Genomic DNA, 24,158 nt, shown 5'->3' on the forward strand with positions numbered 1-24,158 from the left:
TCTTGATTATAGCCATTCTAACTGGGGTGAGGTGGTATCTCAGTGTTGTTTTGATTTGCATTTCTTCATGTGTCTATTGGCCATTCTTATTTCCTCTTCAGAGAAGTTTCTCTTTAAGTCTTTAGCTTACTTATTTATTGGGCAGCTGAGGATTTGTTGTTGGGGGATTTAATTTTTTGAGCTCCAAGTATATTTTAGATATGAGACCTTTGTCCATTGTATGGCTAGTGAAGATCTTCTCCCAATCTGTGGACTTGCTATTGATTTATCCTGAGTTTTCTAAGGAAGCTATGGCTTAGCGAGGTTAATTTCTTTCTCTAAAGACACACAGCTAGTAAATGAAACAAAAAATAATTTTTCCTCACTGTAAAGTTTATAAAGGTTTACTTGCAAAGTTTTATAACAGTTTATGTCCCTAATAAACCAAAAGTATCTCAGTGTAGTTAAATATTTTAAATAACAATTTTATAGTCTCTATAAGCAATATTTACACAATTATCTGTTTATCTTTTAGACCTAGAATTATGATAAATAATCTTAAAATCATTACTTGTGTGTGTGAGGTAATTGGTTTTGTTTTGACATATTGTAGGTCAGATTTTCCCAAAGTTCTACTTTAGAATACTAATTCTATGAGGCAAGTTTTACATGACTAAAGATATTTGGAAAATGCTTGTTTAACCAAACTTACCATGCCTCTTTATTAGATATTTAATATTCTAATGTTTATTTTATATATCCAAGAAAAGCAAGAAGATTGTGATAGTTCCCAAGCTTGTCTAACAAGACAAACTTTTAAATAACTGTGTATCATATAAAAGTTTTTGGAGTGCATTTCAATATAAAAAAATCTTCCTTTGGGGAAATGCTACCTCACGCTTTATTAAATCTTTCCTGATATTGTGTGTACATTTATATCTGTTTCAGAAAAGTGGCATATGAAGAAGTTGAAGAGAAATTATAGAAATCTTTTCCTGATTATTAGATATTAAACTAACAGTAATCAATTGAATCCTCAGGTAATATATATTTTGGTCAGTGTGGAATGTTAAGGTTCTGTTTCAGATAAATTCTTCCTAGATATCCAGGAATGAAAATTCTACTTGGGAGTTGAGTGAGGCAGCTATATCACAAGCTGCTTACATACATATTTACAGTTCCTAATGAACCCACTCAAAAGGGTTTTGTTTTTCAAATACTGTCCTCATATCTAGCTGGAGCCAATATTTCTGAAAGTTTCTATTTTAATAATTATTCAGCAATTAGGAAGAAATTTTGAATCCCAATCCAGCTAGCCTAGCACCTTAGTTTCAACTGTGAAATTCTTGCCCATTTGGCCCAGCAGTGCCCTGAATCTAGAGAGCACAATGAAGTTGGAGATCTGATGGGAGCATGGAAAATGAAAACTTTATGGAGGCTTTAATTCTCCAAATAAAACTAAGTGCCTCTTCCACGAATCATTACACAGATCAGAAACCTGACCCTGTCCCATTTGTATAGCCCAGCAGCAGAGAGGCTTTTAAAAGCATATCAGAGATTCTCTGGGTGCAGTTAGCTGAAGGAGGTAAGTAAGCTCTACTTTCTTCCAGAGGAAGAAAGTTCAGGGGAGCTTAAAATTCAATGCCCAGTCCTCAGAGGAAGCTGGAAGACAATAAGGCATGGCAGGAAGATGGACTTGGATCCAGAAAACCCATGATAGAGTCCTGATTCTGTCTTTTCCTGGTGCTGAGTCCTGGAGAAAGTCACTTAATTTTGTTGTAATTGTCAAAATGAAGAAAAGCTAGTGGGTGTGAAGTTGCATTGTAAGATATGTTTTTAATTGATTGGAAGGCTTATTATTATTGTCATTATAGTTGTTTAAACTCCCTCAGGGGTGTTTGGAGAATTTTCCTTGAGGATGAAAATGTGGAGGCTGAATATCCTCAAGAGATCCAGCACCACAAAGGAGTCTTGTGAAGGGACAATGCAAAGAGAAGGGAACTAACTATTGGTAATTGCTGTTTTTCCTTTACTTAGTTTTCAAACTGTTCATGTGGAGAGAGAGAGTGAGAGAAAAAGAAAAGAAAGGGAGGGAAGGAGAGGGTAGTCTCTGCTGAAGGGTTAAAGCAAGATAGTGTTGTAAAGTGATTCCAGATGTACAAATATTAATATCTCTTGCTCCCTGATGAATGAGAAGGTATGACCCAGCTAGGAAACTGCTAAAATTACCGGCGCCACTGAGACCTCAGTTGATGGCCCAACGCAGATTTTTATCCTTACCCCGGCAGCTGTAATGCTGATGAAGGGCTCGGACCTGTTGCAGCAGACTCTCCAGAACTTCACTCTGTCCCTTGTGTCTAGGCTCTCTGTCGTCATAATCTTTCCAGTCTATTGAACAAAAGAAACAAACGGGAAATTTTAAAGCCGAGGCGGCCACTTCCCTGGGCTGCTACGGGAGCTAGGGCTTGCACATATTACCCACAGGCTCCTCCGATGAGCATTCAGCACATGCAGAGCTAGCTGGCAATGCCAAGTATTTGGAAACTGCTATTGTTCAGAGTCCTCTGGAAAACAGTAATTGTGGTTGATTTCTTATGCGGGGCAGTTTTAGGACAAAAGAAAATGGTAATTGAAAGCCAAAAGAAAACAAGCAACAATCTCCTCTCTCCTAGTCCTCCCGCTTTCACCATATCATTCCCTAATCAGTTCTCCTGTCACCTCTCTAGTCAGCACCCCAAGTCTCGACTAGATTTCCACAGTAGGAAACAGTGGGGTGGGAATGTGCAGACTAGATGAAATCCACAGTCCCAATGCTTTTATTGTAGGTTTCACACTTTTGGCCAAATTGACATTTCTTTCCAAGGAAAGAGCCCATGTCAGATGCCAAGAAATGGAAATCTACGTTTTGCTCTAATGAATGTCTGCTTTGGTTAGCTGGCACAGCAACCCCTGCACATACTCTGAGCCACCAACCACCCTGTCTGCTTAGTCTCTAAACAGACAGTATTAGCTTACATGGCAAATTTACATTGCAATCCCCACTGAGATTTCTCTCCCCCTTCTATTTTCATTCCATTTGGCTATAATGATATCAAGAGTAATAACTCATATGGGACTAATGTCAAGATTGTAATTCCGCTGTCTCCAACTCGAGATTATTTTCAGCAGGTTAGTCATTTCATTGTTCATCTCTTCTCATCTATATCCCCTTGCCCTGTCTTTTCCCCTGAAAATTTTCAAAAACAACTGTAATAATGAGGCCTTTTTTAGTTGAAGTGCTTGCTCTAAAAAAATCTAGTCACTTTTTTTTTTCAGAAAAGTCAGTTCATAAATGTATCTTGGGCTTAAATGTCAAATTCTTTCCCCCACAAATTAAAAAATATATTTTATTCTTCATTCTGAAGTCTATCATGTCATACTAGTTAAAGTTAAGTACAAGTCTCCAAAGCCCATAAGGACAGCACTGAGGAGGGGCAAAGGTTCCAGAGCCAGCTAAACCTAGGTGTGAATCCTTGCCCTTCCCATTCCTGCCTCATTGTCTGCAGAAAGTTACTTCCATCAATAGAACCTCTATTCTTTAATTTAAAAAACGAGGATAGTGTTTGTTTTGTGAGTTTTAAATAAGGATTAAATGAGAGGTATAGTAGATAGCTGGCACAATGTTCTGTTATAGGACAGGCATTCTGTAAATAATAAGATCAAGGCACTTTATTATGGAAATAGCATTTTCACCCTGTCAGCGATGACCTATGTTGGAAGAAATGGATTCTAAGAGATTTTTGTTATCCTTCCTCCTTTTTATTCTCTCCTATGTTGTGGCTGTCTGTTTTACTTTTGGAAAAGTAAGGCCCAGCCATCACCATTCCAGTCCTATCATAATCAGTTTGTTGCTGGCCCAAGGAACAGTGTAATGTAGTCTAGTGTCCTTCCATGAAGTGGTATGTCATTACACTGTAGACATTTTTTTCTTTTAGGAAGAAGGGTCAGAAGTTTGGTTAGAGTTTGTGTGCTGGAGCCTAGTTGTGGTCAGCTCTGGAGACTGGAAATTGGCATACATGCCTTCTGTAGTTGCTGTTACTTGTGGGCAAGTAATATGACTTAATTTCTCTTAGTTTCATTGTTCTTCCCTATAAAGTGAGTTTTAAATCTCTCTTCTTTTAAGCTTTTTGACATTTAAAATAAATAATGTAGCTAAAATACCTTCCTGGGCACACAGAAACACACATTTTGTTGTTGATAAGCATCAAAAATAGAAGCATGATGGTGTTCAGATAGACGGGAATATAGAGGGGATTTTACTGAGAAATTTGGAAGAGTTTTAACAAATAACTTCCAGTGGCCCTTAGATTACATGCATCTAGAAACAGTGAGAAAACACATTGTTCTCATGGTTTCTCAAAGGCCATTTTCCTTTAGGTGGGTGCATGCTCCTGAAGTGTTAATGATATAAGGAGCAAAATCATAAGACTCCTGGGTGGCTGAATTACTATGTGGCCCTGAGCATGCTAATACATACTAATAAGTGTTAATGCTACTGTTGATACAAGGGAAGATGAAATAGGTCTTTTTTTTTGTTTTCTTCAGCTGAGCCCTATTACATCAGGGGCAAGCTTGATCTGGTGACTTTATGATGCATTAGAATATTGCTAATGCTAAATTGCAGTCCAAGTTAGCCCTGGACATCATGCCAAGGTTTTTGGAAAGAATGAGTTTTTCTCATAGATGTTTGGAAGGTTCTGATGACTACATAAAATTGGAGACTTTAGGGATGAGGGGGAAAATTGAAAATATATTAAGAAATCAGGAATTTGACAAGAATAAACTTAGTATGGTAGGCAAAGAGCAGATTGTACTACATAATACTGCTCACTGTTCTGGTAATGAGACACTTCAGTTGCAACACAATGTAAAGCTTACATTCACTGGCCATATCAAGGTTTTCCTGATCGTAACTCAGACAAGCCTGTCTGGGTGCTTTTCTCTTATTATGTACTATACCATATAACATAAGTCTATAAAAACACATTAAGGCCTTTTGTAAAAATATAAAAAAAGTTTTATAGCTTACTGGAACATATTACTAAATTTCCAATTATTCTGTCATGTTAGAATACATTGTCCTCTAGTAAATATCTGAATACTGATATATGTTACATCACAATGTCATACTCTGTTTATAAATAGAATGGGAGTGTTTTTATATTGTTCTTTCAAACTGATATGGCATGTCTGCAGCAACTATAGCCATATGTTAGGATTTTAGTACTTTGCCAGTTACCCTTGCTAATCAAACATACCATTTAGAGAGCATTGCTATTTAATATGTTAATTGCCAATAAATAAATGACTCCTCTAAGTACTGAAAACTGTTATTATTCTGAAGAGGCTCTTCAGCTGAACAGTAAGAGAGGGTGTCTGAGAAGAATTTACAGTTTATAGGAGCTATATATATCTGAACCTTATAAATAAATGCATCCATATGCAGCTAATAATTTGTATGGAGTATGCATTTGGAATGGATTCCCCTGTTTTTAGATCACCTGAGATTAATTTTTTTCCTGTCTTTCCATCTTCAAGAAAACATCTTCCCCCAATGAGATTGGTTCCCTTCGTGTCTTAATCTCACCATCTTCTGATGAACATCTGAATAAGGCTTACATTATTGAATGCAGAGTGAACCTTTGGCATTGTTGGTACAATGCCCTATGTGAATGAACATGACTATCTGATTCTGCCAGAGGTAGTCAGACATGGTTTGCTAGCCCTTAGTTTTCTTTGTATTTACTTTCCTTTTCTGAGATTAGGATGCTAGTTACCATAGCATTGGAGATACACTTTTACTTTCAACATTTTGTTGATCAATTGGAGACAGGTCTTATGTATTTGTCTGCCCAGAACCTTAGAACTGAGATCCTCAGATTTCAGCTTCCTGAATAGCTAGGATTCTACCACTAGCACCTGACCCCATTGTTAAATTTTCATACCAATACACACAGACTTACCTTAGTTATAGGTAGAAAAATGGTTAAATGTTATATGGAAAACCCTACAATTTGTACTATCATTATTCTTATAATTTACATGAAACAGACTGTAGAACATTTTCCCACACAATAAATGATTTTTAGTGGTTATATTTGGTTTTATTGTTGGATATAAATATGAATATATTATACCTTACTTAACCATTAACTTAATAATGAATAGTTGTTTTCCCTACCAAACATGATACTTTACTATTGTCCATATACTGTACTTGTACATCTTTTCACATATTATTCATCTGCATTTCTGTTTTCTTAGGTTAAATTCCTAGATGAGTTATTTGGAGCAAAAGAAAATGGATTTTCTTTTCTTTTTTTTTTTTTGGAAATGGATTTTCTTAAGATAGTTGGTATAATGAGGTAAATTATGTTTCATAAAAGATATAGTGGTTTTCTCTCAAGAAGCATTTAATACTACTTTTAACTACCAAATTAGAGCACTGGGCTCATTACAGAGAAAAATATATCATATGGTCTGACTATAGATGTTTGTTCTAGTTAATTAAAATTTCTAGTTAATACATAACTACTCTTCAAAAAATTCAAAGAGGTCTTTGCTGGTTTCTCAGCCACCAGTACAAATGTTATAGATTGTGGTCATTGCAGGGTGATTTTTTTTTTTTTTGTCAATAGTGGGCCTGAACTCTGGGCCTAGGTGCTGTCCCTCAGCTCTTCAACTCAAGGTTAGTACTCTACCACTTGAGCCACAGCACCACTTCTGGCTTTTTCTGTTTATGTGGTGCTAAGGAATCTAACCCAGGGCCTTATGAGTGCAAGGCAAGCACTCTATCACTGAGCTGCCTTCTCAACCCCTGATTGCTTTTTTTTTCATTAAAATTTTTTTTTAAATAGGTACCAAGGTAACAAAACGTTTTTGTCTTCTTTTGTTTCTTTGTTGTTATTACATTAACAAAACAAAATAACCTATCGTTATACGGGAACAACTTTTACTTATTTTAGAAAGAAATTAAATTGCCTTAAATAACTGAGTGTATATAATTGCTCATTGAGGTAAGAAATATTGCTCTAAATTAGGATTTTAAATTGTTAATGGTAGCAAAATGACCTGTTTAAAAGAGATCTTAGAAGTATAGATAGCACTGAAAGGAAAAGAGGCAGTTTTGCCCTCCACCTCGTTTGTCTTTTTAGGCTGATGTGTCTATAAATTATTAACCTGATAACAAAAACAACTGTAAAAAGAGTTGAACTATAACTTCAAGTTTAATTGCTTTGCCTTGTCCAGAGATACTATTATTAAGAAAGTGTTTCTTCTGGAAAAATGTCAGTAAGTAAAATGTTTAGATTTTATCCCTCATGAAGTTGATATGACATGTCCACTGGGGACTAGGGAAGGAAAATGAAACCCATTCTCCTGTCCTGTACTCTGGGCCAGCCATCCCCTCATATTATCTTCTCATCCCAAGAAAGCCTTGGAAAAGGGTATGATGAAACTCATTCTACAGATGTTCAGTGGAGGATCTGAGAGCTCAAGTTATGTTTTAAGGTTACTAGTAAAAGGTATAATGATGATTAAACTCAGTCTTCTAGTTCCAGATTTTTCTCCTTTCACTCTACCAAGCAGCCTTTCCAGGAGAATTTTATCAGAAGAGTTATTTTTCTGTGGCTTGAATGCTTCCATGAGAAGCATCATGGTTGTAAGCTGTAGGAAATAGGTCTGTCAGTGATGCTCTGAGGATGGAGTTAATGTTGGAGCGTATGGTCATGTTGCAGAGTAGCCACCACTTACTAGAAGGAGAGGCACATGCTGGGGTCGTGGTCTGAGCAGGTCCCCATCCTTTCATGTTGTAAGCTGAGACTTGGACAAAATATTGTTGGCCCTGCAAAGAATTGAAATAGAATAATGCATCAGGCATTGCAGTTAATCAGTTTTACCATAGAAGCAGGTTTTTATTTTTGGTTAATAACTTGCTCATCCTTTGAGATTCCACTGTCCATACTTTTCATATTTTTCTTAATGTTCTTAACCATTGTGATTATATATTATTGTGAACATATTTGAAGTATTCTATTAGTTTCTATGTGTTTTCTTGTTCAGAATTGGACTATCATATTTTTCCCAGTGCACCTCCCAATTATATACCAATTTTAGGTCACATAATTTTTAATGGCTGGGTGATATCTGGTTTTGGTAAACTTAAAAAAAATATGTGATGTAAAGTTGGTATATTGGTATTTTCCCCTACCCAGAGAAACAACCATCCCCTCCTTTAGTTGATCAATTACTTTGGAAAGTTGACAAGGAATAATTATATTTCAAATTAGTGCATTAAAGATTAGCCTCATTCTTTTGTGGTTGCATAGTACTTCACTATGACCAAATACTATCATTTATTTAGCTTATTTTCCATTGATGGACATTTGGATTGCTGCTATTTTGTGCCACAAAAATCATGCTGCACTAAATATCTTCTACCTGGCTGTTGAATATTTAAAGTTAAGATGAACTCTTTGGTGTGATTTCAGTTTTAAAGACACTAATGAAATGATGGCTTATAGTCCTTAATGTATTTTTATGGCATTAAGAATTAAGAAGTTGCCAGGTGCCAGTGCCTCACGCCTATTATCCTATCTACTCAGGAGGCTGAGATCTGAGGATCATGGTTCAAAGCCAGCCTGGGCAGGAAAGTCTGTGAGACTTTTATCACCAATTAAGCACAGAAAAAGCTGGTAGTGGCACAGTGGCTCCAGTGGAAGAGTGTTAGCCTTGAGCAAAAGGAGCCTAGGGACAGCACCCAGCCTCATAGTTCATGCTCCATGATTGGCCAATAAATAAATAAACAAACAAACAAACAAATAAATAAAGTTGCTTTCTTTTGCTAATAATCCTTTAAAATTTTTTGTGTGGTTTATGATTTGCTTTGAGGTTTTTCTCTTTTTTCTTTTCTTTTTGTAATGAAACAAAAAGGTCATTTGAGAAACTAACATTTCTTGCAAAGATGGTTAAAAAGGTATTTGAAGTAAAAAAAAAATCTTCGCTAGAGATTTAATAATATTGGCCTTACCATATTATGAAGTCAATTTTTTTCTCACATTGAAAATGGGTTTCTATGCACTGCAAAGTTATAGGGATTATGCAGAAGTGTAAATCTACTTCTAGGCTTTTATATGATTAGGATAATGTCTGCATCATTCTCATTGGATGGCCAAGTGGAAAAAGTTAATCCCTATAAAAATTAGTTCAGATATTAGAGAAATCCTCTATGGAGAGTTTTCCATTTTATTGACATATCACTTTTTCTTTTAAGAAATGGAAATTCCCTAAGGTTCCTTCTGGCCTTCTTCCATCACATGAGCCAGAGGGTTGGAATCACTCTTCTGCTGATAGAATCTCTGGGGGCCACCCACTCAGGGGTTTGTTTGCACTGGTAATCCACAGTTCTGGCCCCTGGTGTAGACATGTGATTAGAACTAAAAGTCAGGATGCTTGGTGGTGACCCAGCCACCAAGAAATTCTATTAGAATACACTGGTTCAAACTTGAAAAGATAGAGCCTAATGCAGCTTTTAAATGCAGTTTCAGGATTATATATTACAGATAACTATTTTAATTGACTAGACTTTAAGAAAACAACAACAGAACTATCTGTCTATTTCTCCCATATGAAAATCTGAAGATATTATTTGAATTTGATAAACAATTCAAGTTTACTTTTAAAAGATTTTGATTAAAATTTTTTTCTTTTGTATTATAACTGAGGATAATATAGGATTCATTGCAGGTTGAACTGATTTATTAGGTATTTTTATTTTTTGCTTTTCATACCTTCATATGGTTCCTAGTTCCATAAATAGTGTTTGAGTTTAGATTGCTTAAACAAATAAATATGGTTTGTTCTAGTTTTTCATTCACAGTTTAAATTGGTTTAGGTTACTGAGAAATGTAGTTCCACCATATATAATTTCTTTTTATGTAGAAGCAGATTTAGACAGTTTTTTTTTCTTTTTAATCAAGGGGAAAGGATATCTCTCAGGAAATTGTGTGACTCCAATTGATGACTGATCTCAGCTGAGACTGTGGGGGTGAGGGCTCGATTAGGCTGTTATTTTTACCATCAGACAGGGAGTCAAAATTGGATCTCTCAGAGCCTTTGATCCCCTGCAGATTAGACTGTGATCCAGAAAGCAGCAGCTTTCAAGGCTTGCATGAGGCCAGTCTTTTTCTGATCTCTTTAGAACATGGCAGCTTACAAAGTGGTTCATGCTGTCTGCTTACTCCTTTGTGAAGTTCAGATTATGGATACCAGACATATCACGTTTAATGAGTGGCAGTTGTTGCCACAGGGCTGGGTGTTGACTATTGGTTCCAGAGTAGGCTTTTGCTACCAAGCATCCCAGTGCAGATATCAGTGACAGGGAATGGCAAGTGTGCCAGTAGGACTTTTACCGTTGTAAGTCCTGTGATTGTGCATCTCAGGGTCTGCATGTTCTCCATGATGATTTCTCCAGCCAAAGGAGAAAAGTCTTTTGACATGCTCCATCCCACTGGAGGGGTGGGGGAGAAAAAGACAATAAATTCAGTCATGTCAAGAAGGTTCCTTATAATTTGTAATTCCCAACCTGCCTCCCTCTCCTTCCCTCTCCTCCCCTTCTCTCTCCTCCCCTCCCCTCCCCTCCCTTCCCCTTCCCTTCCTTCCTTCCTTCCTTCCTTCCTTCCTTTCATTTTCTTTCTTTTTTTTTTTTTTTCTATTTTAAGCCCTGGTGGTTTTTTTCTTTTCTTTTCTTTCCTTTCTCTCAAGGCTAGCACTCTACTACTTACCTGAGCCATAGCTCCACTTCTGGCATTATTTTGTGGTTAATTGAAGATAAGCATCTCATTGACTTTCTTGCCTAGTCTGCCTTGGAACCATGATTCTCAGATCTCAGTCCCTTGAGAGCAGTTAGGATTCCAGGTATGAGCCGTTAGTGCCCAGCAGACTAGCTTGAAATTCTTAGAAACAATGTTTATTTATTTCCTTTTTCTTTCACTAGCACATCTCATAATCCTTCTTGGGATTTCAAGTCATTTTCCAAGTTCATTTTTATTCCAAGTTGAAGTTTATTTTTTAAAAGAGGAGCAAAAAAAGTAATAATTCAGTTGTCATTAATGTACATTATGAGCTTTTTTGAACCTTGATAAATATAATTAATATTACAGTATATGTTCATTTTTGTGATGTTCTTTTTTGACAGTGTTGGGATTTGAACTTGGGGCTTGTGCCTTATTTTTGTGATGTTCTTAATGTGAGATAAATTATATGTTCAACACAACTATACATTGCTTAATAACAATGATAAGAAATGCATCATTCAAAAATGTCTTTCTTTGGGCTGGGAAGGTGGCTCAGTGGTAGAGCGCTTGCCTTGCATGCATGAGGCCCTGGGTTCGATTCCTCAGCACCACATAAGCAAAAAGAAAAAAGCCGGAAGTGCCGATGTGGCTCAAGTGGTAGAGCGCTAGCCTTGAGCTGAAGAGCTAAGGGACAGGGCCCAGGTACAGAGTTTAGTCCCCATGACCAGAGGCCCCCCCAAAAAAATGTCTTTCTTGTGCAGACATAAAAGAGTGTACGTACACAGACTAAGTCAGGTATCATGTCACTAAGTTAAATATATTTGGTCCATTGTTGATTGAATGTTCTTATGATGTACATGACAATATAGCTTTGTATATTAGACCATTATGTGTGTGCATGTATATACACATATAACTTAGCCACATTATATACAATGGTTCATTATATATAGAAGATAACTTACTGCATATGAGAAATGAAGGGTACATTGGGGATTACATTCTCTTTCCTTTCTAAATCTGTGTTCTGTTTCATCACTCTACTAAAAATGTTCTTTTAAGGTCCCAGCTATCCCAAGTAAAGAAGATTCTTTGTTTTCTCCCCATCATTGACACTTTTTCCTTTTGGAACCACCCTTCTGTGTTTCATATACAGTTCCCTTCTCTTCTCTTTTCCCTCCATGCTAACTTCTTGCAAGCTTGTTATTGGCTTCTCTTCAGCCCCAGAATCTTGAAATTGGTGGATGACCTGTGCAATGCATTTCTTCTCTGACATGAACCCCAAGATGGGTGTTCATTCCCACTTAAATCATCCAAGTTCGAACACCCAATTTTACTGTAAGACCATGTTTTTTCATAACATTTTTCCATTGGCCCAAAAAGCCATGGCCAGGAAAAGTAAATTGTGCACCATGAGAAATATGTTTCTTAAGTAACTGTTTACACATGGTGGGTTTTTAAGGCAAGCTTCAGTGAAGCAGGAGTTTAAGGAGCCGAAGTCCCATAAACAGGCAACTATGTTTCTGAATGTATGGTCACAAGCTACAGGCCGAAAATTTTAAGGTAAATTCTCTGTGACATTTCAATATTTCATAATTGTGTCACATCATCTCCAGATCTTGCTGCTTCCTTGAGTCATCTACTACCTTACACCCTCTTTTCCTCCTCATGCCCCTGTGAATCCAACTTGATTTCCTTCCTTCCTTCCTTCCTCTTAGGCAACAGTCCCTTTTTGGGACATCTTGCCATTGTTAGCCTCCCTTAGATTTTGCAACGCTCCTTCCAAATTTAATTGTATACCTTTTTATTTTTATTTTTGCTTCTCCTGACCTTTGGCTGATTCTTTTTAAGGTTTTCTTCCCCTTAGTTCCTTAGGACCTTCTTTTCCCTTAGTTGTGGTGTACCTTGGGAGTTTTTTGGGGTTTTTTTGCCTTTTTTCCCCCACTCCATTGTTTCTGTTGTTGATCCTAGCTTTTATGTCTGTAGCAATAATGAGTCTTTAAAGCCTGTGAGTCTAGGTGTAGCTTCTCTTGAGTTCTAATTTCTTCCTATAAATCTCCACTTGAGTGCCTCCCACTTGATGCTCTAAGTACTTCTTTTAGCCAAAAGAACGTTTTCTCAATTTTAGCTAATAGTACTTCCATATATCCAATCACTCAGCCAAAAATCTCAGAGCATACTTGTTTCTTTTCCCCTTTGTTATAATCAGTTGATCATTAAACCTAATAGTTGATACCTCTAAAGTGCCTTTTGTAACTTCCTCCTTTTTCCCACTGCAATAATTATAGACCAGGCTTGTATAATCGTAAGTATCAACTCACAATCGCTTCCTAACTGATTTTTCAGCTTATCTTTCATCCTCCCATATAGTCCTCTTAATTTAGCTTGAATCATAGTTTAAAAATGCAGATCTAATTATTTCATTCTTTCACCTAAAATCTCTTCACAGTATCCAGTTGCTCTGAGAAAAAAATGATTTGTTAGAAAAAAGCCTTTTTGCTGTAAGTCCCCATTACCTAATTATTTTATGTCCTTTTCTTCCTCTTTGTCTTTTACTTATCTTTAAACCTTTTCTTGGTGAAATTCTATAAGATCTAGCAAAGTCAACTGTAATTTTCTCAGGACTAAATACACCTGTTTTTGTTCTTCATAAGTCCTTTATTCATATAAAATAAGATTTATTACACTGTATTATGTTTTATGGCATTGGCTTTTCTCTTGTTAGATTGTGATAAATTTGTTAATAGAAGTGTCATTCTTTTTTTCTCTCCAGTAATGTTTTAAGTATTTTTGACTGTATTTGTGTGTGTGTGTGTGTGTGTTTGTGTGGTGTACAAACATCCCAAAAGGATTGTAGTACTTTCTCCAACATGGTGATTATTTTTCTTCCATGAGAATCTTCTCTTTCTGCTTTTGAAGCTCTTAGTTATGTTACAAAGTGTAATTAGAGTCAAATGATTAAGATTATGAGTTAACTCTCAAGTCATTCCTTTATCTCCTTATAGTACATATTCTAAAACTTCTCTCCTCTTTCTCTCTGTTTCTCTCTGTTCCTCTCTGTTTTCCCCCACCCCCTCTCTGTTCCTTTCCCTCTTGCAGTACTGGGATTTGAACTCAGTTTCTCATGTTTGCTAGGTAAGCACTTTACCACTTGAACCATGCCCTCAGTAAAACATAAATCTCTATTTTCGTGTAGTATTTAGGTAAGCTGTGTATACATGTATAATTTTCAAAATGGTTATGCTTTTTATGAGCTATCTCTCTCCCATGGTATAACCACTATTTTCACTGTATTTGATGTTGGTATAATTTGGGGAGGAGAATGGAAAAAACAAAATGTTTAAATAGGGATACAGATTGACCCATTGCAACAAGGAGATGTACAAGACGCTATGTCAAAAGATGAACTTTACAACTTAGGCGGGGTGAGAGATGGGGGGATTAGGGGGTCAGGGGTATAGTTGAGGAGGTGGGAGGGACTAGATAGTAGGGAAAAAACAAAGGAGGAGGCAACAATGCTGGATAAGAAATGTACTCATTACCTTGCTCATGTAACTGTAACCCCTCTGTACAGTATTTTCACAATAAAAACATATTTAAAAAAAGACTCATAGTTTCTAAAGGCTAATTAGGGGGCATTTCTAGACAGAGAATAATATTTTAACCTGATTCTAGCTAAGGTGAAAAAAGAATGACTGAAGGAGTTATTACAAACAAAACAAAACAAAATAGTAAATGTGCAAGGACATTTACAAAGAGCAAAAGATACAAGAACACTTGAGAAGACAAAAAAATCCTCGGTTACCATTGACAATGATTGCCATGATTGGTTGTTGTAGCAAAATCCCAAGTGGAAGTTTTATAATCAACAGTTTGTGACTAGAGTTTAAGAATTCAGGATGACTTCCCAAAGCAGAGCAAAGATTAGTGAGAATGATACCAGATTGTTTGGCAAGTGATTAATGAGTTCAAAATTTTAGGCGAAAACACAATTTATTTATTTTTGGGTCCAGTCATGGGGCCTGAACTCTGGGCCTGGGTGCTGTCCCTCAGCTCTTCAGCTCAAGGCTAGCACTCTACCACTTGAGCCACAGTGCCACTCCTGGCTTTTTTCTTTTTGCTTATGTGGTGATAAGGAATCAAACCCAGGGTCTCATGTATGCAAGGCAAGTGCTTTACCACTGAGCCACCTTCCCAGCCCCACAATTTATTTTTTACTAAAAAATATTAATGTTCTATTGAAATGTTTTGCAAAGCATGCTTCAGGTGGAAAAACAGAGCCTTTTTGAAAAACAGAACAAAAATAGCAATGGGTTTGTAAGGAGCTGTGGTTCTACTGTGGGAGTAAGTCTTCCAAATTTTAAGTCTAATCTGATCTTATAAAACATATGAATTTCAGAGAGGAAGGGGCTAGAGAAAGGGAGGGAAAACGTTCTCCTTGTTGGAATGGCCAATCTGTTTAGGGCTACTAATAGTGCTTTTCTTTCTTGTGCTTCTGTGGGTTGGAGGACTTCTTTTGACAGGAAGCTGCACAGAGACAAAAGATGCTCTGATCATTTAAAGAATAAGCATGGAACAGTGAGCTGGAGTCACTTGAGAGAGCACCTGGGAATTTTAGCAAGGCAATCTAGCATGCTGTTTCTGGAAAGTTGCATGTAGGTAGTTTAAAGACTTCATAGTAAAACCTTGAAAAAATCACTTATGAGCTGATCCAAGTCCCTGAAGGGTAAGAACTATACATATGAACTTTAAAACTATATATGACTTTTAATTTTAAGATGAAGATCAGAGAAACTGTTTTTACTTACATTTAGGAAGTAGAAGCAGGGTTTAGTCATACAGTAGTTTCTAGCTGTTAAAAACTAGTAAGAAAGGTAACATATATGACCTCAGTGTTCTTTAGAATCTGGCTATAGATCAAACTGTGATTCACTATATCAAATAACTGAATATTTTAAATAGGAGGCTTTGTTACTTTGGCAAATACTTAATTTTTATCTAAGGTACAAAAACAGTCATTTGGGCAGAGCTGTAGTTTGGATATGGTAAATGCCCTCTGAAACTCATGCTTTAGGTTGGCTCCAAGGAAACAATGTTTAGAGGTGGGGCCCTTAATAGGTAATGAGATTGTTAAGAGGGGTGAGTGCCTTTCTTATAGCAATAGGTTAAATCTCATGGGACTGCACTAGGCACCACAAGATTATATTGTTATAAAACAAGGCAGTCCCTTGTGTTTCATCTCTGCTGTATGTCCATGCTTGCTTCTTTTTGATCCCTGTTGAAGAAGCATAAGGCCTTGCTTATATCATGCATTTGGGCTTCCTAGCCTCAGAACCACAGGCCAAGGCAAATCTCATTCCTTTATAATTTTCCCAGTCTGAGGTGTTGTTTTTTTTTTTTTTTTTGGTGGGTCGTGGGGCTTGAAGTCTGGGCCCTGGGTGCTGTCCTTGAGCTCTTCAGCTCAAGGCTAGTGTACTTTACCACTTGAGCCACAGTGCCACTTCTGGTTTTCTGAGTGGTTTATTGGAAATAAGAGTCTCAAGGACTTTCCTGCCTGAGATGGCTTTGAACTGTCATCCTCAGATCTCAGCCTCCTGATTAGTTAGGATTACAGGTATGAGCCACTGGTGTCAGGCTGAGATATTTTGTTATAGCTCCAGAAACTGGATTGAGGCAGACAGGAAATTTCTAGCTTTGTACCACCAATACTTGATGGCAGCTATATAAAGCGCAGTCTGGAAACATAAGCAGAAAAAGAGTGCTTGTGTTCTTGCTTGATTACCTGAAGCCTATAATGTGATGGGAAATACTATAGCATCATTGACAAGAATATACAAATTATAGCTGGAGGTTTTCCAGTGTGCAGTCAGAGAATTCAGGTGAATTTTTTTTGTTGTTGGTTGCAGGGTTTGAACTCAGGGCCTGGGTGCTGCCCTTGAACCTTTTTGTGCTCAAGGCTATTACTTTACCACTTGAGCCACAGCGCCACTTCCAGTTCAGGTGAATTTGAAGCCTGTGTGTGCATACTCTCAACTTAGGTACTCATACTCTTAAGTTTTAGCCTAGCTTCTTGAGGGGTGAGTAGTGTGAAGAAGTAAAAGTGTGTTTGTGTGTATGTACAAGCACTTGTGTGTGCATGCACATACACACAGTAGTAATATTGAGTTAAATTCCCTTCAGTTGATTATCTCACAAACACATCTATTTATACAGATTATTCTTTTTTTGTTGTTGTTGGTTGTGGGGCTTGAAATCTGGGCCTGAGCACTGTCCCTCAGCTCTTCAGCTCAAGGCAAGTACTCTACCACTTGAGCTACTGCACCACTTCCGGTTTTTTAGTGGTTTATTAGAGATAAGAGTCTCATGGACTTTCCTGCCGAGTTGTCTTTGAACAGTGATCCTCAGATCTCAGCTTCCTGAGTAGCTAGGATTATAGGCGTGAGCCACCAGCCCCCAGCTTGTACAGATTATTCTTAAAGTCTCAAATGCCTCCTGGCCCAGAGTTATTTGATCCCATTTACAACCAAAAGAAGAGTGTACTATAAATGTTATATTCTCTCTTCTTGTTCAGGTCTCACCTACACCCTTAGCCTTATCTGTGACTTGACTTCAGACCCATTGCTTATGCTGTTTGATCTATTTCTATGCCTTCCTCTTCCCCAAAGCTTCTACTTTGAACTAAAAGTTCCCTCTTTACTGTATCTTCTCTAACTACCCAAGGGCAGCATGCTTGACAGTTTTCTCCTGGCAGTTTTTATATATCTTCTACATTGTGCTTATCTTCTTTGTATTTTTGTTTTTAAGAGATCTGTCTCTCTAGTTTAAAAGCTCCTTAAGGGCAGGGACCATGTGTGATTAATACCATTTTCCAAAGCCTTAGACCTGGGTGCACAGAATACAAGATTCTTAACTTCGGAATACTTGAGGTTTAAATCAGACAGATGTCTGATACTGTTACTTAGAGGGTTTAAAAAAAAAAGTCAGAATAGAAAAAAAACCAGTATAAAAAGAGAATGGAATTTGCTTGTGCTGCTCATTTAGGGGTTGAGATTATGATTAATTCTTGTCTTCTACATTACACAACCCTGGAGTCTTCAGTCATTCATATTGCCTTTTAGAAACCAGAAAAACACAAATGTATTTCCGATTTTCTATCAGCTTTTGATGGAACCAAAACAGCATTCTTACTAGTCACATTCACTCTGGCGCCTTAGCTAATGAATGGAATTTGGCTAGACTGGCCAGCCCAGCCCCAGAGCATTATGAAATCTTCCTCTGAGCCATCTAAATGTGCATTTCTAACCTTCCAGGCCAACCATAGCTCAAGAGGAACAGAGAGGGAGGGAAGGATACACTGGCCAGGAGACCCAGACAGATCAAATGCAGTCATTTCTAGTGATGAGAAGAGGTTTCTTCCTGCAGCATGAACCCACTCAACACTTGTGGCTTTTAAATTGGGAACTGACATGAAAATTCTTGGGCTGGGAATTCTGTTTAGCTCTGGCAAGATAGAGCTTGGAGCTCCTTGGATTTTTTATTTTAAATTCCCTTGGTAGTCGTAGGAGCAGGGGCATGCATTACTTTCAAACAAGAATCTTTATTGTTTGCATAGCACACAACCATCCAGTTAATTAGAAAAACATTTTTTCCCTAAATTAAATTTCCTTAGAAAAACAATGATATAAATTAAGGGCAAAAGATCTTTTTTTGACACTAGGGAAATTTTTCTTGTACTTACCTACTTTTAAACGGTTAAAAGCAAAGTTAGAATTGGAGAACAGTATTAATTTATTGTATTATATGTCTTTTTTTGCTATTCACAAAATAGTCTGAGTCTATCTGCATACATTATGCATTCTTAGTTTTTCCCCCCCTTATGATAGACATATAAGCAAATACAGTTTGGAAGCAGAGAAGTCTGAATGTTCAAGTTTTTGAAAAGTATCAACATGCAGGCAGGTATAAAAGAGGTATACTCTACCATCCCAATCATTTGCTTCTTAATTTCCCTCTGAGTTATTTTGTTATTATATGATGTTTTCCTGGATTTATTCTTTCTTATGTCCTCAGATCTCTAAATGAAAGTTATTATTTTTATTATTCTTATTATTTTTATGGCACATTCTCTTTCCATGCCGACCATGAAATATTTGTTCAATGGATACTTGTCTTCTAGAGGCCTAGTTGCTGCCAGCTTTATTGTCTGTGATGGTTTACAGAGTTCAACTCTCATGTACTTCTTTGAACATTTAACTTAGGGGTTCCTTAGTTTCTTGAGAAAATATGAACACTCTATAATCATGGAAGTACTGGAACTACAGATCAAAGAGAAGTCATTTTTTTTTTTTTTTTTGTCGGTTGTGGGGCTTGAACTCTGGGCCTGGGCGCTGTCCCTCAGCTCTTCAACTCAAGGCAAGCGCTCTACCACTTGAGCTACAGCGCCACTTCCGAGAAGTCATTTTTTTTTACCTTAGGAAGATACTTGAAAAAAAATCTTTGCTTTGCATATTTGATTCTTGTTTGAACCAAGAGTCAGGAAGATTTCAGGTGAATCACAAGGTATTAATTACAAAGTCTACCCATCATGTCTCATCTAAGATCACGTAATATAATGGTGTGGCATTTAGAGGCAGCACAGACAGGGAGGTTGAGGAAGGCAGAACTGTAGATACACCCCCAGATGGGATACGTGAGGTAAAGTGCTATGGTTGACCCATGTAAATTGCTAAATTTCAGAAATTTTTCAACATGACCATCAGTAAAAATTAAGTTGTGTAAGTGTGAAATTAAGTAACCTGTATGAAAGCAGCAAATACTCAAAATTAATTGTTCTTTATTTTACTGTGTCTTACTATGATTTATGCATGAACTTATAGACATCTATTTTATTTAAATGATGGAAATAGTATGTAGAGCTGTACTGTTCTGTCTCTGCTTAGTGACATCATATTGGGACTTTGAAACTGGCCATGATGGGAATATTTACACCATAGAAATGAGCAGAGGATAAAAATAACATCTTGATTTATTATTTTATGAATTGTCTGGATTGAATATCAGCAAACTGCCATTTCATAAGTCAAATCTCCCCTAAGCCTGGTTCGGTATGTTCCAAGAGCTAAGGATAGTTTTGTGTTTTTGCTTTTTAAACAGATTGTAAAAATAAAGCCAAACAAAATGCATTCATCTCCAAGAAGTATATGTGACAGACACCATATATGGTCCACCATAAATTTCCTGACTACTACCTTCAAGCTTTGGAAAGTAATACATGAGCTCTACCCAGGAGATACACCTTGGCTTTGGTCATAGTTGCCTATTTATGTAGGTTTCAGAGCAAACACAAAGCCTTATCTTAGATTTTCATGTTTAAGAGTAAAAAGGAAATTAATAGAGAAAGTAATAATAATGAAATTACAGTTAATATTTTGGGTGGAAGTTGCATTGTAAATTGCACCAAAAATTGAGAAGTTACTGATATCATTGATGAGCAAGTGTAATTTCAGCATGTCTTTATTGATTCATTTTAAGATGTTTAATTGCCTTAAGTAAATGAAATATCAACCAACACTTAAATGGAAATTGTACCTGTCCATTAATTATGAGTATAAGCATTTTGGGAGAATAAATAGGTTATAAGATAAAATAAAGAATATTAAAGGTCGGGCTGGGAAGGTGGCTCAGTGGTAGAGTGCTTGCCTTGCATGCCTGAGGCCCTGGGTTCGATTCCTCAGCACCACATTAGCAAAAAGAAAAAAGCCGGAAGTGGCGCTGTGGCTCAAGTAGTAGAGCGCTAGCCTTGAGCTGAAGAGCTGAGGGACAGAGCCCAGGCCCAGAGTTCAGGCCCCACAACCAGACCTCCCCCCCCCCCCCCCCCCCCCGCGCCTTTCCCCCCCCTCACCGCCGCCCCCGCCTCCCCGGACAAAAAAAAAGAATATTAAAGGTCATTTAGTGGGAAATTCACAGCCTAAGAGGTCTGAGCAGCAAAGGACCCAGGGCCTGTGCTTCCGTTCCTTCTGCCTAAGCCAGGCCTGACTTAGAAACTGGCTCCAGATATAGCCCTTAAGATGTGCATCTGTGAGCTTGACTGAGCAGCGTGGCAGAGTCAGTGGGTAAGAAATGAATCTAAAAGCTGATTGTAGGATATATTAGTTTACTGTTCCTGATAGTATGAAATACATTCATGCTGAAACAAACTGTCTGGATTTCATTATTATTGTTTTATTTTGTTATTATTTACAATAGTATTATTATATGCTGCTATTCTATTTTATATCATGATTATGTAGGCTTCATGAAAGGCTTCATGTTTGAAGATACTGAAGATGGAATACAGGCACACAGATAGACTCCTCTACTTTTTCTTTTTTCTTGGCACGCTGCTATATCCTTAAGTTGTAAGATGTACAGTAAGATGTTTAGCTTTTCTTCTTCTTTTTCCTCTGGTCCTGGAGCTTTAACTCTGGGCCTGGGCACTGTACCGGGCTTTTTTGTTCAAGATTGGTACTCTACCACTTGGGACCCAGTTCCACTTCTAGCTTTTTGGTGATTAATTGGGGATAAGAGTCTCAGGGACTGTCCTGCGCAGGTTGGCTTTAAACCACACTCTGTCAGATCTCAGACTCCTGAGTAGCTAAGATTGTAGGCATGGCACCTGGCTTAGGTTTTTTTTTTTTTTTTTTAAGAAATGGGGTAATTTTTGGTTATTTAAGGAGTATCAGCTTTTTAAGGACTGTAATGGATGTAATTGCATAATAGCAGGAGCTAATTAGAGATCTGCAGGCTGTGTTACTGCTCCACTCCTAGATGGGAGAAGAGGTCCTAAGCTGCACCTAAGGTCAGAGCTCTTTTCCTGGAGCAGCTCTTTTAGCAGAGAGAAGCCTTTGCTGTCTGAAAGGAGAGTGCTCTGGCAAGCTATATTTCATTTCTGAGGAGTATGGAGAAAAGCGAGCACAGAACTGGTCATCTAATTTATACACACAAGCTTCAAGATATGCAATTCATAGCTTTCTGAATCTTGTTGGAGGTCCTCGTAAAAGTAAATAACCAGCTTCAAAGGTCAAAGCAAAAACATCCTAACTTGGCTGTCAGATGATGAGCCTTTAGAGAAAGGCATTCTATTTGGATTTAGTTTCACTAAATTAAATTTAGTTTCACTACTATATCCAATTAAAAGATCCAATTTATAATTTTGAGAAACTAATTAAACTCCCTGAGGACAGGATTTATGTAAGACATCCACTCTACTTCCTCTAGTAGAATTTTGGAATATGGGCTCAGTTGACTGGATTTGACTTATTTGTGGACACTGGTAGATAGAGGACAATCTTCCTAATTTCATTTCCTCCTGTAAGGTGAGAAATAAGACTTCATTGGACATTTCTGATCTTTATTTCATATAATTCCTTTCCTTTACTATGTGTGTTCAGGGAAGAAAATACAAAACATCATGAACCTCTACCAGTATCTATTAGAGATATTTTCATAATTTCTCTCAATAAAAAATTTCAGCTTCTTTCTTATAATTTTTTATAAGATATACTAAGTCATTCATTAACTACTTATTTAACAAAAGTGGCTATCTTTTCTTACTGAGTCTGGGATAATGACCTCAAACCTCCTGCAAAGCCCCGAAGACCTAGGATGTCTCTATCCTCAAGCTTCAATTTCATGCTACTTGTTTTTCTCTTTGGTTTTTAGATTGCCAACTTTGTCAGGCTCCTTCATCTGTCAGGAAATTTATACATCTTGTTCATTTTGCTGGAAATGCTTCTTCTCTTTCCTTTTGATGTTCATTTCACTATTTTTTCTCTTCTGGTTACCTCAACAATCAATATTAGTGTTTTTGTTTTTTGGGTTTTTTTTTGCACAGAGATCTTCTCTGAGCCCCAAGAGAATTCTTAAGATTCTGCTCTCATAGAGTGTCAAATGCTGTTCTTGTGCAGTTAGCTTTAATTCTGTGAGGCCAGTGACTATGTCCACCACATTATCCCCATCAGCTAGCATGTATCACAGCATATAGCAGGCTAAGAAATATTAATTTAATAGATATTTGACTTTATCAGTTGACATTAAAATTAACTTCATTTAAAATTTGTGCTGTATACATTTAAGAATACAGTGTAGTAACTTTAATAAGTGTACATAATGAAATGATTACTACAGTCAAGTCAGTTAACATAACCTTCATCTTTTAAAGTTATACTTTTTTGTGACAAAAATCTACTCTCTTAGCAAATTTCCAGTATATGGTACAGTATTATTAATTATAGTCTTAATTCTGAACATTCTACTTCTAGAGTAATTCATCTTAAGTAACTGCAGCTTTGACTTACATCTTGCCATTTTTTCCACCTCTGCTCCAGTGATCTCTGTAATCACTTCATTCCATTTTCCTATGTGAACTTACATATTTGGCTCTATGTATGAGAGAGTATTTTTACTTCAATATCTGGCTTATTTCATTTAGCGTACTATCTTCTAGGTTCATCTATGTTTTTGCAAATAACAGTGTTAAACTAGATTATGGAGCTATGGAAAGAGAAATGACATGGTGAATGGTTTCATCTACTCTGGGCAGAAATCTAATCAAATGAAAGGCCTAGTCTCCTTCAAGTTTAGTTTATCCTCTCTCCTTCCCCATAGTTGCCATCCTTCTTTCTTAATGAATTCTCTGTATTACATGCTATAGTGATTGATGCATATATTTTGTCAATATAACCTTTACAGTCTATTTCAGGTGGGTCTCTACATAATTTCCTTACCTCCGTTACTATCATCAACCTCACCACACTGTCATTTTGCTTCTGTATTCTTACAGAGGTTTTATAGTAGAACTGGTGTCTGCCTCTATTCATTCCCCACCAACCCACTGAAGCTAGAAGGATCTTGTTAAAGCATCAATCATACCACCACATGTTTCTACATAGAAATCTAGACATGATTCCCTGACATACTTGGAGTAAAATTCAGACTTCTTAACAGAGTCTGCAGTGGAGGACTGGCAAATTGAACTTCCAAGTAAATCCACTACTACTACTACTACTACTACTACCACTACTACCACTACTTTTGTAGAACCTGTGAGTTAAGGATATTATTTTTATGCTGAAAGCAAAGTAAAAATAATTCATAAAGTATGAAAGTAATATTTTAATTTAAATGCTCATTTATTAGAATACAACCTCATTTAGTTATCTCAATGGCAGAATTGAAGACCTGCAGTAGAGACACATGCAAACACTAAAATATTTTCCAACTCTTTATAGAAAAAGTTAACTAGTGCTGGGCCTATAGGCAGTGATGATCTGGCTCCTCTTTCTTCATAACTGGTTTCTTTCCATTCTA

At 37.0% G+C, this 24,158-nt stretch overlaps 1 protein-coding gene across 1 annotated transcript in view; it reads right to left on the minus strand.

Moving 5' to 3' along the window:
* Window positions 1-24,158, minus strand: part of LOC106001701 (ankyrin repeat and fibronectin type-III domain-containing protein 1) — a 128,041-nt gene that overhangs the window by 32,691 nt on the left and 71,192 nt on the right. Inside the window, exons 7-9 of the mRNA XM_013036710.1 lie at window positions 10,428-10,525; window positions 7,771-7,861; window positions 2,260-2,367 (exon numbers count right to left, since the gene is read on the minus strand). Of these exons, the coding sequence (XP_012892164.1) occupies window positions 2,260-2,367; window positions 7,771-7,861; window positions 10,428-10,525 (297 nt within the window). The remainder of the gene's footprint in view (window positions 1-2,259; window positions 2,368-7,770; window positions 7,862-10,427; window positions 10,526-24,158) is intronic.

Source organism: Dipodomys ordii, unplaced genomic scaffold, assembly GCF_000151885.1.
Source record: "Dipodomys ordii isolate 6190 unplaced genomic scaffold, Dord_2.0 Scaffold7, whole genome shotgun sequence".
NCBI classification, from domain to species: domain Eukaryota; kingdom Metazoa; phylum Chordata; class Mammalia; order Rodentia; family Heteromyidae; genus Dipodomys; species Dipodomys ordii.